This window comes from Oncorhynchus tshawytscha, linkage group LG02 (genome assembly GCF_018296145.1).
Source record: "Oncorhynchus tshawytscha isolate Ot180627B linkage group LG02, Otsh_v2.0, whole genome shotgun sequence".
NCBI classification, from domain to species: Eukaryota; Metazoa; Chordata; class Actinopteri; order Salmoniformes; family Salmonidae; genus Oncorhynchus; species Oncorhynchus tshawytscha.
In genome coordinates, this window is record NC_056430.1 from 23,889,688 (window position 1) to 23,905,149 (window position 15,462).

Consider the following 15,462-nt stretch of genomic DNA (forward strand, 5'->3'; position numbering starts at 1 on the left):
TCGTCGTCGGTGATCAGGCCTACCACAGTGGCGTTGTCGGCAAACTTAATGATGGTTTTGGAGTTGTGCGCAGCTACGCAGTCATGGGTGAACAGGGAGAAGAGGAGGGGACAAAGCACACAACCATGAGGGGCTCCTGTGATGATGGTCATTGTGTCAGATGTGTTGTTACCTATCCTCACCACTTGGGGGTGGCTCGACTGGAACTCCAGGATCCAGTTGCAGAGGGAGTTGTTTAATTCCAGGGTCCTTAGCTTAGTGATGAGCTTGGAGGGCGCTATGGTGTTAAATGTTGAGCATTTTCACGTATGTGTTCCAGGTGTGAAAGGGCAGTGTGGAGTGCAATAGAGATTGCGTCATCTGTGGATCTGTTGGGGCGGTATGTGAATTGGAGTGGGTCCAGGGTGTCTGTTATGATGTTGTGGATGTGAGCCATGCCTTGCAAAGTATTTAATGGCTACAGATGTGAGTGCTATGGGGCGGTAGTCATTTAGACAGGTTACCTTGGCATTCTTGGACACAGGCACTATGATGGTCTGCTTGAAACATGTTGGTATTACAGACTGGGTCAGGGAGAGGTTGAAAATGTCAGGGAAGACACTTGCCAGCTGGTCAGCGCATGTACGCGTTCTGCTAATCCATCTTAATGTTAACCTGTTTAAAGGTTTTACTCACATCGTTTATGGAGTGCGTGATCACACAGTTGTCTGGAACACCTTGTTCTTTCATGCATGATTCAGTGTTGCTAGCATTGCAGCGAGCATAGAAGGTATTTAGCTCATCCGGTAGGCTCACGTCACTGGACGGCTCACAGCTGGGTTTCCCTTTAATCTGTGATAGTTTGCCAGCCCTACCACATTCGACAAGCCTCCGAACCGGTGTAGTAGGATTCAATCTTAGTACTGTATTGATGCTATGCCTGTTTGATGGTTCATTGGAGGGCATAGCGGGATTTTGCTCCTTGATAGCGGAAGCTCTAGCCTTTAGCTCATTGCGGATGTTGCCTTTAGTCCATGTATTCTGGTTGGGATATGTACTTAAGTACGGTCACTGTGGGGACGATGTCGTCGATGCACTTATTAATGAAGCTGGTGACTGATGTGGTACATTCCTCAAAGCCATCGGATGAGTCCTGGAACATATTCCAGTCTGTGGTAGCAAAACAGTTTTGGAGCTTAGCATCCGCTTCATCAGACCACTTCCGTATTGAGCGCATCACTGGTACTTCCTGTTTGAGTTTTTGCTTGTAGGCAGGAATCAGGAAGATGGTTATGGTCAGATTTGCCAGGGAGAGCTTGTGTGGATGTGTGGAATAAAGGTGATCTAGATTTTTTTCTTGCCTTTACTTGCACAGGTTGACATGCTGGTAGAAATGAGATAAAACTGATTTCAGATCAAGTAGTTCAAATGATTAACTCAAGGAGATGTTGCTACCTCTCATCTCACATGGGGCTATCTGTGGTCAATGACTCATTGAGGTGTGTGTGTGTGTTCCGTGCACACAGTATATTGAGTGGGTATCTGTTTGTCTGTTTTACTGTTTGATATCATCTCCAGTCAGCACTTAGTGTTTGCACACCACAGTGCACTGAGTGCTGCAGTAAGATGTATGGATGACCCTTCTGTGGGCTTTTGGCATGATATTAAGTGATTTCCTTTTCTTGTACAGTAGGTAACAATTAGCAAATCAAACTTCAGTCTAAAGGGCCTGTGTCATCACAAGCATTCAGTCCTGTCTTGTTATATATCCTGATGCTTAGTCACTTTACCCATGCCTACATGTACATATTGTATCTACCTCAACTACCACTTATCCCTGCACATTGATGTGGTATTGCTACTCCTTGTATATAGCTTATTTCTTGTGTGTTTTATTTATCATGTCTTTTTTAAAAATGTATTAATTAACTCTGTATTGTTGGGAAACTGCTTGTGAGCAAGCTGTTTACTGTAATGTCTACACCTGTTGTATTTTGCGCATGTGACATAAATTTGATTAGATTTTTATTGGATTTTTTAAAGAATGTATTTACTTTAAAGGATCTTTTCCATCAAATTAGACTGTCGGTCCCCTCCTACGAGAGGACAGGAGATGCAGAATTCAATGAGTTGTTATGTAATGGCTACTGGAGGTTACTGGAGGCAGTGATTCACCAGACAGATCACAATTTTTATCCCTCTGTTACAAGTCTTGTCATACTGCAGCACTACTGGATTACTCAATATTCTATCTTTAATCTGCCCACTGTTTCACAGTAACTCCCCTTCTGCCTTGTCCACCTTTACCCCTCGAGCCTCCGCTCCTCTCCTTCCTAGCCCCAGTATGTCTCCTGTTGGTTAGATCTTGGAGGGCTGATGGTGGTGATTTGCCTCCATGGTGGGGGTCTGCCATGGAGGTCAGACTGCTGCTGGGACTGTCCAGGGTGTGCGTGACTCTCCATTGGTCTGAATAATGGCTGGCAAACTGTTTAGGGATCAAGACATTAAGTTTGAACCCCAGGAAGAGTAGCTGCTACTTTAGCAGTTGCTAATGGGGATCCTAATAAAATACTAAATACTAAGACACAATGACATGCCTGGATGAGAGAGGGGAATGACCAAAGCCAGAATGTACTCCTATAGAATGCTTATGACACACACCCACACACCACACACACACACACCTACCTACCTATCTACCTACCTACCTACCTGTAGGAGGTTTTCAAATGGTGAGAATGTTATCATTCATGCAGAGACCAATCTCAAAGCAATTCCAGTGGATGGCCTCAAATGCCAGAGGATGGAAAGGAACAGAATGAGTTTGAGGGATGGCCATCAACTTTCCACTGTGGAGGAGGCACTGTTGACAGGTCTCTGTCTGGTCTGGCACAGTGGGAGTGGAGATCCAGTGAGGAAGGGCCTCACATGACTGGATGACTGAGAGCATTGCACTACACAGAACTGTGTGCTAGTATGCCTGCTCTAGCAAGGCTAGCTACCCCAATCATCTTATTAGAGGCCTCTGGCTTTATTTACCAGCAGAGTAGTCCTACACAGTGGTGCACACACACACTGTTTCCATGACAACACAATCTGGTGCTTTTAATTCGCCAGCAGACTGTTTGCCCGAGTTGGCTGAAACCTGGCTCAGAGATTGTGGTTTGAATGTATCTGTCAATCACACAGAGGGGTGTTACATCATACAGATTACAGAAGCACAGAAATATGATAATTTATGTTCATTTTTGGTCATTGAGCTCAATGGATCATTATTTTTTTTTATTTCACCTTTATTTAACCAGGTAGGCAAGTTGAGAACAAGTTCTCATTTACAACTGCGACCTGGCCAAGATAAAGCAAAGCAGTTCAACACATACAACAACACAGAGTTATACATGGAGTAAAACAAACATACAGTCAAAATATGTCTATATACAATGTGAGCAAGTGAGGTGAGATAAGGGAGGTAAAGGCAAAAAAAGGCCATGGTGGCGAAGTAAATACAATATAGCAAGTAAAAACAATGGAATGGTTGATTTGCAGTGGAAGAATGTGCAAAGTAGAGATAGAATAATGGGGTGCAAAGGAGCTAAATAAATAAATACAGTAGGGGGAGAGGTAGTTGTTTGGGATAAATTCTAGATGGGCTATGTACAGGTGCAGTAATCTGTGAACTGCTCTGACAGCTGGTGCTTAAAGCTAGTGAGCGAGATAATTGTTTCTAATTTCAGAGATTTTTGTAGTTTGTTCCAGTCATTGGCAGCAGAGAACTGGAAGTAGAGGGGGCCAAAGGAAGAATTGGTTTTGGGGGTGACCAGAGAGATATACCTGCTGGAGCGCGTGCTACAGGTGGGTGCTGCTATGGTGACCAGCGAGCTGAGATAAGGGGGAACTTTACCTAGCAGGGTCTTGTAGATGACCTGGAGCCAGTGGGTTTGGCGACGAGTATTATTTTTATTTATTTATTTATTTCACCTTTATTTAACCAGGTAGGCTAGTTGAGAACAAGTTCTAATTTGCAACTGCGACCTGGCCAAGATAAAGCATAGCAGTGTGAACAGACAACACAGAGTTACACATGGAGTAAACAATTAACAAGTCAATAACACAGTAGAAAAAAAGGGGAGTCTATATACATTGTGTGCAAAAGGCATGAGGAGGTAGGCGAATAATTACAATTTTGCAGATTAATAACACTGGAGTGATAAATGATCAGATGGTCATGTACAGGTAGAGATATTGGTGTGCAAAAGAGCAGAAAAGTAAATAAATAAAAACAGTATGGGGATGAGGTAGGTAAAAATGGGTGGGCTATTTACCGATAGACTATGTACAGCTGCAGCGATCGGTTAACTGCTCAGATAGCAGATGTTTGAAGTTGGTGAGGGAGATAAAAGTCTCCAACTTCAGCGATTTTTGCAATTCGTTCCAGTCACAGGCAGCAGAGAACTGGAACGAAAGGCGGCCAAATGAGGTGTTGGCTTTAGGGATGATCAGTGAGATACACCTGCTGTATGAAGCGAGGGCCAACCAACGAGAGCGTACAGGTCGCAGTGGTGGGTAGTATATGGGGTTTTGGTGACAAAACGGATGGCACTGTGATAGACTGCATCCAATTTATTGAGTAGGGTATTGGATGCTATTTTGGAAATGACATCGCCGAAGTCGAGGATTGGTAGGATGGTCATTATTGCATCACCCTGTACATTAATGCACTCTAGAAAACGTGGGTCCATTGCAGAATTACTGGCATGTAAATGGTGATACAATCCTTGCATATACTGTATGTTAGTATGTGTGTAATAAACTTATTTCTTAGAGAGTAGTCTGGCTCTGTAAATGTCGTGTGAAAATGACCCTGCATGTGAGAATGTGCTGACTGGCATTGATGTACCGTGGGCTCTCCCAGTCAGTGTGATGTGTCAACAGGAAAGCGTTTGGCTCCTCTCTCTGCCACTAGCACTGTGTTAGCGGCTACCAGTTAGCCTTTCCCACTGTGTGTCTGAGAGACAGATGGCATAGCTGTGGGAGGGGGCTGAGCCACCAGGCAGCACTGTAACTACAGGACTGACTGTCTACAGTCTGGGAGAGAGAGAGCTAGCCAGGTACCCCTCCAAGTGACAAGGGAAGGTTTGCAGAGGAGGGAGGGAGGGAGAACTGAGTCTCTCAGTTATATTATGCCTATTCATGTCCGACTGGTGTGTTTCTATCAATGACTGTATATATGAATAGACAAAGCCATAGATCATATTCTTTCCTATGTAAAGACTCAATAGCGCATTGAAGACAAATTAAGTAGGTTAAGATGGCATTTCATGGAGACATAACTTGCTTATTTTGAGCTGCTCCACAAAAATGTACCACAAAGATTGCAGTTTTTCCATTCACTACAATGAGGGTTCCTGTTTTATGCTAACAATGTCTGCAGTACCTCGGTCGGCCTTGACCCTCCGTGGCTTCAATGAGAGGGGCAGTCGTTCTCCCCTGCTTTCTATGGATGTAATGAAATGGACTGTGAGAGTGGTGTGCACACGAAATGCAAGGCAGCCATGTTTGGATTTGCTGTTATATACAGTCGGGGCGTCCATGTTGTGATGTGTTGTGATGTAGTTAACACATGTCTTCCTGTTTGTCTGGCTGCCTACAGGAACCAAGCTAAATAAGGACCTGAAGCACTATCTGAGCCAGCGCTTCCAGAAGTCCTCCCCGGACCACGAACTGCAGCAGACCATTCGAGACAACCTCTACCGCCATGCTGTGCCTTGTGAGTAGCACACAACCGTTTAAGTTCTGTTTTCTACTCCTCCTCATCGTCATCTTCTTCCTCCTAATCTTTGTGTTATTGGTTTAATGTCTTATGTTTACTGTGCTGGTTTGGTTTGTAGCTTTGCAAGGACTCTGTGCTGTTTAGTGAAGCTTCACGCTTGACAGAGGTGGTCTCATGTTCCCGTATGTCTCTGTGTCATCTGAATGGTCAAATGGGTTGTCAGGTTCTAAGGGAGCTTCTTGCCCCTCAGAGATACAGATAGTCAGAATACTATGTGAGTCGTGAGCACTGGATAACACACAGACGGGAGGAGATGGCTTCCTCCTCCCACTGATGAGTGGAACCAGATGACCATGAAGCCCATGCTCTCAATCCTCTTTATCCATTCAATCAGACAGATATTTACCTTTCCCAGTACTATTTGATTAGAGTGACAAGGTCCAGCGCCTTCCATGGTTGATATTCCTGGGGGCTTTTGCTCAATCAATATTCACAGTGATTAAACAAACTACATCTTGATCAGAACCTCACGCCCATCTTCACTCATATTTCTTCTCCGGGTGTGCAGTATATTACATGATGTCCAAGGATTTGGACCTGTTTTCTGGATATTTCTGGATATTCCCTCCTCTCCTTTCTGTGGCGAGAGAGATAGATGGATGCCCTCGCCTGTTCTCCCCATTCCCATTTGGATCCTAAATGGATCCTAAATCCAGCTGTGTGGACCAATCCCTGTGCAGCAGCTTCGATTATCATCCTTCTGATGTTGGAGATGGAATTCCCTGGTGTTAATGTGCTAGCCATGACAGACAGACGGACAGAAAAGGAAGAGCAATCAACTGGTGAGACCAGGAGACTGTGCAGTCGTACACATAACATAGGGGAATAGAATGGGTTATTTTTAGCATATAGATGTGTAGTAGTCAGCGACTGCCATTTGGCATTTATGAATGGGATGGCATTCCTTGTTTATTTGTTAGACCAAACATACAGTAATTTATTTATTGGCTAGATTCGTTTAGTCCACGCACCCAACCCACAATTCAATGTGTCTACTACATTATCAAGGCCTTGAGGAGTATGGCATTTCAACACTGTTAATTCTATTCCTCTCCTTCAATGCCTTGTTATCCAAGCATGTTTTCTAAAGCCCCATCCTTTAATGTGTGCATTGAGAGGCCTGATTGGCCTCTAGCCTACTCCAGACAGGGCTTTTTCCTAATGATTCTCATCATTGGATTTTCAATTAGTTTATTCATGACCCTCTCATGCAAATTGCTGTCTGTATTCCAGGGGCTTTTTCCTCAGGACTTTATTGGAATTACCCAGTGTGCCATATGTCAGCCAGACAGGCCTGGATTGTGCTAGTCTGGTCATAATGGACGTTTTAATTACCAAAGGCCTAGCTCTTCTCTCCTGACTCTGACTCCCATTGACATCCTAATAAATGGTATTATGGTTAACCAAGGAAGGAAACATACCACCGAAGGTGTACAATATGATATGCAGTAATAACAATACATGTATTAATTGGATTCATTTCTTACAAATAGACTCAGTATAGATGTGGAGAGAGAGGAGGTGAAAGGGCACCAGGACTGGTTATGTTTTCGGCCGTGGTTTGGTTTCTCCCCTTGTCCTTCCAGGCCCTTGTGACTGGAGGTCAGTGTGTGGTGGTATAGATGTGTCTTTGGGTCAGCTAGGGCGTGTGTGAGGAGGCTGTGATTAATGGACAGAAAGCAACTGGAGGTGACAGATGGAGGAGTGTGCTATAATACTGACTGGGTAAATCCTCCTCAAGCCTCCCCTCTCTGATGCTCAAACCATGCAGTTCAAACTCCCCTTCTCTTATACACACACACATCTTCGAGACTATGCTTGACTCCACTCTTTCATCATTCATGTAATCAGAGTTCGTCTGTGACGTTATTGTCGCCTGTCCTCAGTGCATAGTAGACAGGAATTGACCCGGCCAACCGGCTCTCCCTGCCTGCCCTTCTACAGATTCTATAGACGATTGTTGCTGGATGGGGAATATCAGCTACATCATAGACGAGCAGCGTAATGCCTCTGGCTCCTTCTTCTGCCTTTCCTCCTGTCACACTGTTGACTTCTCACACTAGTCTCACTACAGTCCATCTCCAACTACCACAGTCCACTACTATCTCTCTCTCCTCGCTCTCCCTTTTTCTCTCTCTTCTGTCTCCCTCTGCTACCCTCTTTTCCCTCTCCAATCTTCCGGCGTTGGTCGATTTCCCTGCGGTCACCTCACCCGCTCTGCATTCCTGCTCTACATTCCCAATCTTCTTTTCGCTGCTGTAGCTGCTGCTCCCTCTTCTCCACCGTTGTTTTCCTCTCGTCGCTGTGACGGTCTTGGCAGCAGCAGAGCTCTCCTCTCTGTGTTTGTGTCTCAGCCTGCCTGCCTGTCCTGCATAGAGAGAGATCAACAGGATCCTTGCTGCAGTCTATGGGCTACCGCTCTACCTCTCTCTTCCTCTCTCCCTCGCTCTGCATCAAGGCAAGTGGGCTTTGATTTGTCTGCTGTTGCTGCTATTCTTTTTTGTATGTGTGATGTATTGCCATGCTGGAGCATGGTGGATGGCTTGTCTAGAGGTCGGGGTTGGAGAGGGGGTTGGACAGAAGCGAAGAGGGACGATGGAGATCGGCAGACATGCAAGCAGCTACATCTAGCACACAGGCACAGATGGGGGACCACTAGTAGCCCTTTTTCTCTGCCTAATTCTATCCTGCCTGGTTTGTATGTGGCGCAGTAGGACTTTGTCTTGTGCTTTTCACAGGCAGAAGACTGTCATCTCTCTTTAATGTGTCAGCTTGCGTAAGTGTTTGTCTGTCTGCATATGTATACAATAATTTCACTACACTTGCAATAACCTCTGCTAACATGTGTATGTGACCAATAAAATGTGATTTGATTTGATGTTTCTGTTTGTGCCAGAAAGCTATTGGATGATGGTAGAGTAGATGTGTGGTGAATAAGTGTATCTGCAGATTCTCCTAGCATCAGCTCTAGATGCCACCTGAACAATGGAGCACAGAGCAGAGTATTCTCTCTGCATTGCAGATTACAGAAAGGGAGCTTCACATTGTAAACCATTAGATGGGTATATAGGCAGGGAGGTGTTATTGGTGTTCTCTAGTTTCATCTTTACCCTGTTCTTTCCCTTGTATGGTTGTTTCCTTCAGGCTGGAGGATGGTGCGGTCTGTAGCATGTCGTACTGTTCACTGTGTCTAAGCATTAGCTGGGGGTTAGCATGGAAACGCTCAGTGCTGTGTAGCCACTGTGTCTGTAGCCACAGACTGACATAGTCAAGCATCAGTTGGGCTGAGGGAAAACAACCAGGTATGTGGTGTGTAGCTGCGTTGTTGAAAACCTACAGACTGTTTCTTTGTCTAGGCTATGCTGATGGTGTGTATATGTGTGTGCATGTCTACAGGTACATGGTTTTGGGTAGTTGGTATTTGTATATCTGATCCACCAGTCTGACTGACACCTGTAAGGGCTGCAAGGCGTGTGTGTGATGTTAAGAGATTTTTATGATGGTTTGTATCTGTATGTACCTTTTCATACTGATACCTACTCATGTAAAATACTCATGCATTTTAGCACTGCCAAAGCAGAGCTTAAACAATTCATTACAGAACATTTGTGTTTTATTCAACCAGTAGTCATCATCTTACCCCACCCCATAGAAGACAAGATGAGAGCGCACATGTATAGTCAAAGGACACTCAAATGTGAACCAGTTTTTCTGGTTCTATGCTTAGGTATGTCCTCCTCACACCTTGTGACACACACCTTAATAATGGCGCTGGGGGGAATAGCAGCCGTTTTAAGGGCTCCTGACCATTTGTGTCCGTTGATCTGTAGTTTTTTTGTACATAATATTTCCAACATAAGTTCCTACAGTGCCTTGCAAAGGTATTCACCCCCTTGGCGTTTATCTTATTTCGTTGCATTATAACCTGTAATTTAAATAGATTTTTATTTGGATTTCATGTAGTGGACAAACACAAAATCGTCCAAATAGGTGAAGTGAAATGTAAAAAATTACTTGTGAAAAGTGGTGCGTGCTTATGTATTCACTCCATTTGCTATGAAGCCCCTAGATAAGATCTGGTGCAACCAATTACCTTCAAAAGTCACATAATTCGTTAAATAAAGTCCACCTGTGTGCAATCTAAGTATCACATGATCTCAGTATATAGACAACTGTTCTGAAAGACCCCAGAGTCTGCAACACCACTAAGCAAGGGGCACCACCAAGCACTATGAAGACCAAGGAGCTCTCCAAACAGGTCAGGGACAAAGTTGTGGAGAAGTACAGATCGGGGTTGGGTTATAAAACAATATCAGAAACTTTGAACATCCCACGGAGCACCATTAAATCCATTATTAAATAATTGAAAGAATATGGTACCACGACAAACCTGCCAATAGAGGGCTGCCCACCAAAACTCACAGACCAGGCAAGGAGGGCATTAATCAGAGAGGCAACAAAGAGACCCAAAGATAACCCCGAAGGAGCTGCAAAGCTCCACAGCGGAGATTGGAGTATCTGTCCATGGGACCACTTTAACTCGTACACTCCACAGAGCTGGGCTTTACGGAAGAGTAGCCAGAAAAAAAGCCATTGCTTAATAAAGAAAAAAAATAAGCAAACACGTTTCGTGTTCACCAAAAGGCATGTAGGAGACTCCCCATACATATGGAAGAAGGTACTCTGGTCAGATGAGACTAAAATTGAGCTTTTTGGCCATCAAGGAAAACGCTATGTCTGGCGCAAATCCAACACCTCTCATCACCCCGAGAACAACATCCCCACAGTGATGGCAGCATCATGCTGTGGGGATGTTTTTCATTGGCAGGGACTGGGAAACTGGTCAGAATTGAAGGAATGATGGATGGCTCTAAATACAGGGAAATTCTTGAGTGAAACCTGTTTCAGTCTTCAAGAGATTTGAGACTGGGATGGAGGTTCACCTTCCAGCAGGACAATAACCCTAAGCATACTGCTTTAGCAACACTCGAGTGGTTTAAAGGGAAACATTTAAATGTCCTGGAATGGCCTAGTCAAAGCCCATACCTCAATCCAATTGAGAATCTGTGGTATGACTTAAAGACTGCTGTACACCAGTGGAACCCATCCAACTTGAAGGAGAAGGAGCAGTTTTGCCCTGAGGAATGGGAAAAAATCCCAGTGGCTAGATGTGCCAAGTTTATAGAGACATACCCCAAGATAATTGCAGCTGTAATTGCTGCAAAAGGTGCCTCTACAAAGTATTGACTTTGGGGGGATGAATAGTTATGCAGGCTCAAGTTTTCTGTTTTCTTTTGTCTTGTTTCTTGTTTGTTTCACAATAAAAAATATTTTGCATCTTCAAAGTGGTAGGCATGTTGTGTAATCAAATGATACAAACCACCCAAAAATCTATTTTAATTCCAGGTTGTAAGGCAACAAAATAGGAAAAATGCCAATGGGGTGAATACTTTTGCAAGCCACTGTATGACTGACAAGAGCTTCTGGACATCAGAACAGCAATCACTAACTTCGATTTGGATTGGTACTTCAATGAGTCAGAGGTGGAAGACATTCTGTTCATCCTGGACCAGGCCCAAATCCCAAACACTCGAATAAGGAAGAGGCGTCGTTATAGAGCCCGGTAGGACTACGTCGGCGAGTGGATAAACCACCTCTACCTTCCGTTCCTTTGGCAAACATGCAGTCACTGAAGACTAAACTTGCCGAGCTAAGTTTGAGACTATCCTATCAACGTGATCCGAAGAACTGTCATATCCTATGTTTCTCTGAATCATGACATGGAAAATCATAAATCAAACTGTTTGTTATATACATTGGCAGGACAGAATGGCAGCATCGGGCAAACTCTTAACAATGCTGCTGCACAAGCTCTAATATTAAGAAAGTCTCAAGGTTCTGCTCGCCTGAGTTAGAATACCTCATGATAAGCTGTAGGCCGTACTATTTACCAAGAGAGTTGTCAGCAATATTTTTTGTAGTTGGCTACTTACCACCACAAACTAAGGTTGGCACAAAGACTGCACTCCTGTATAGGACAATGAGCAAACAAGAAAATGCTCACCCAGAGGCGGCACTCCTGGTGGCCGGTGATTTTAATGCAGGAAAACTCAAATCCATCTTCCCTCATTACTACCAGCATATCAACCGTGCGACTAGAGGTGAAAGAACTAGATCACGTTTACTCCACACACAGATGCATACAAAGTTCTCCCTCGCCCCCCATTTGGCAAATCTTACCATAACTCTGTCCTCCTGATTCCTGCTTACAAGCAAAAACTCAAACCGGAAGTACTAATGCCACGCTCAATACGGAAGTGGTCCGATGAAGCGGATGCTAAGCTAAGGGACTGTTTTGCTAGCACAGAGTGGGATATGTTCCTTGATTCATCCGATGGCATTGAGGAGTATACCACATCAGCCACCAGCTTCATTAATAAGTGCATCGACAACGTCATCCCCACAGTGACTGGTTGGGATATGTGATATGTACGTACATATCCCAACCAAAAGCCAGGGATTAGAAGTAACATCCGCACTGAGCCAAAGGCGAGCTGCCGCTTTCATGGTGCAGGACACTAATCCGGACGCTTATAAGAAATCCCGCTATGCTCTCAGACAAACCATCAAACAGGCAATGCGTCAATATAGGACTAAGATTGAATCCTACTACACCGGCTCTGACGCTCGTCAAATGTGGCAGTGCTTGCAACTATTACGGACTACAAAGGGAACCCTAGCCGTGAGATGCCCAATGACGTGAGTCTACAAGATGGCCAAAATGCATTTTATGCTCACTTTGAGGCAAGCAACACTGAAGCATGCATGAGAGCACCAGCTGTTCCGGAAGACTGTGTGATCACGCTTTCGGTAGCCGATGTGAGCAAGACCTTTGAAACAGGTCAACATTTACAAGGCCGCAGGGCCAGACAGATTACCAGGACATGTACTTAGAGCATGCGCGGACCAACTTGCAAGTATCTTAACGGACATGTTCAACCTCTCCCTGATTGAGTCTAATGTTCCAAGCAGACCACCATAGTCCATGTGCTCAAGAAAGCGGAGGTAACCTGCCTAAATGACTACTGACCCATGGCACTCACATCTGTAGCCATGAAGTGCTTTGAAAATCTGGTCATGGCTCACATCAGCACCATCATCCCGGAAACCCTAGACCCACTCCAATTTGCATACCGCCCCAACAGATTCACAGATGACATAATCTCAATCACACTCCACATTGCTCTTTCCCACCTGGACAAAAAGAACACCTTTCTTTCTTCTGAAACTCTTCAGTCTATTCTTGTTCTGAGAAATGAAGGCTTTCCATGCCTAGAAGGCCAGCATCCCGGAGACGCCTCTTCACTGTTTATGTTGAGACTGGTGTTTTGCGGGTACTATTTAATGAAGCTGCCAGTTGAGAACTTGTGAGGCGTCTGTTTCTCAAAATAGACACTCTAATGTACTTGTCCTTTTGCTCAGTGGTGCACCAGGGCCTCCCACTCCTCTTTCTATCCTGGTTCGAGCCAGTTTGTGCTGTTCTGTTAAGGGAGTAGTACACAGCGTTGTACAAGAGCTTCAGTTTCTTGGCAATTTCTCAAATGGAATACCCTTCATTTCTCAGAACAAGAACAGACTGACCAGTTTCAGAAGAATGTGCTTTGTTTCTGGCCATTTTGAGCCTGTAATCGAACCCACAAATGCTGATTCTCCAGATACTCAACTAGTCTAAAGAAGCAATTATACTGGCCTTCTTTAATCAGAACAACAATTTTCAGCTATGCTAATATAATTGCAAAAGGGTTTTCTAATGATCAATTAGCCTTTTAAAATTATAAACTTGGATTAGCTAACAAAACGTGCCTTTGGAACACAGGAGTGACGGTTGCTGATAATGGGCCTCTGTAGATATTCCATTAAAAATCAGCCATTTCCAGCTACAATAGTCATTTAAAACATTAACAATGTTTTTTATTTCTGATACATTTTATGTTATTTTAGTGGACAAAAAAATTGAAATGTCCTTGTTTTTGAAAGAAAAACTAAGTGACCCCAAACTTTTGAACCATAGTGTATATATTACCTCAACTACCTTGTACCCCTGCAAATTTACTTGGTACCTATACTACTTGTATGTACTGTCGTCTTTTATTGTATTGTGTTACGATTTCCTTTTTTTTTCAACTCTGAATTGTTGGGAAAGCGATTGTAAGTAAGCATTTCACAGTAAAGTCTACACCTGTTGTGTTTGGCGCATTTGAGAAATACCATTTAGTTTTATTTGGCAGCCACTAAAACATGGCAAACGTCAAAAGGCATAGTACTGGTGGGCAAAACAAATGTCAATGTCCTCCAAGTCATACACAAAGTAGGTTTATTACCTCTTTTTAACAGTCATCTAGGGGTCTTCAACCATTTCTTGACCAGGGTCCCCCGCCCAGGCAAACTGGCGACCCAGGGACCCCCATCATATGTTAGCAAAAAATTGTGAATAATAATGGCAACAAGAAGTGGCCTTATCAACATTTTCAAATATATAGATTCAGTATATAGATCCATTATTTTGACCTCTCCATCATATAATTGGAAGAGGTAACCCTTAACATACCTTTCTAGCTAATAGACTAACTCCAAACACATTTTCACTAATAGCAGCTGTTAAGCTGGTTAAACAAAGGCTCGCCATGTGTTGGCAAAAATGAATGTCAAGGAAGCTTACCAGCAGCCATCTCCACTTGCCGTGACTGGTACTCATGGGTGCTACAGTGAGTGTAATAAACTCCACAAATTGTATTCTGTTGTTGCTATCGATATTCATAAAACATTAAAATAAAAATACTTTTTTCCACTTTATATAAAAAACATTATTAAAATAATATATATAAAATGGTTTGAGGGATGGGGTGCTTTTGGATGGATGGATCTTGGGCGGGGGGGGTGAATAAAGGGCTTTTAATGTCTGTTGAGATGTCATTACGCTGACATCATCACTAGTTTAAGTCAACGAAAGGCATTGTCAAGAGGGATTCAATGAAGGGAGGAGTCTCTGGGGTACATACCCAAACCCCTCCACACTCACCTTCAGCAAACACACACAGGTTGTGTGTGAGGATGTGAATTCATCCTGCTAGTGATTATTTTCCTATGTAGCTTCTGTGTTGACTGCCTGGAAGCATATTTTCAGTGTTCTCAGACCTCTTGTTCTTTTGATGATAAAAGAGATTGACTAACCTAAACTGCTGGCTGATCTAAAGTAAGAGAGTTTCTCCCTGGGTAAGGTCTCATTTTGAAGCACCGATCCAGCGGGGGTAGCATGATTCATGTCTGTCCCCCGAAATAGCAGCTTTCTTGTCTCTCTGTGCAACCTAGGGGATACCTCACATTCCCATAGACACTTCTGCCCTGTTTTCTGAGGAGTTTGCTTTGTCAGGTTGGGTTTGTTGTCTGAACTCCTGTAAGCCTAAAGTGCTCCCTCTGCTGTGAAAGTGAAAAAGGTGAGACTGAGGACATCGAGATTTGAATCTTGTCTTGTTATGTTTATAAAATCAAAAACATAGCCATTTATTTGTATTGTAATATAGTCAAGGATGTAGCCATTTCCTAAATGAAGTGGCTTTTCTGTAGGCAAACATCTCCCTCATTCCTGGTTATTC

General features: G+C 43.7%; 1 protein-coding gene across 8 annotated transcripts in view; it reads left to right on the plus strand.

The window, feature by feature from the left end:
- Nucleotides 1-15,462, plus strand: part of LOC112219149 (membrane-associated guanylate kinase, WW and PDZ domain-containing protein 1) — a 175,104-nt gene that overhangs the window by 79,455 nt on the left and 80,187 nt on the right. For all 8 annotated transcript variants that reach the window (XM_042295521.1, XM_024380359.2, XM_042295517.1 and 5 more), the window contains exon 2: nucleotides 5,630-5,746. In XM_042295521.1, coding sequence (XP_042151455.1) covers nucleotides 5,630-5,746 — 117 coding nt within the window. The remainder of the gene's footprint in view (nucleotides 1-5,629; nucleotides 5,747-15,462) is intronic.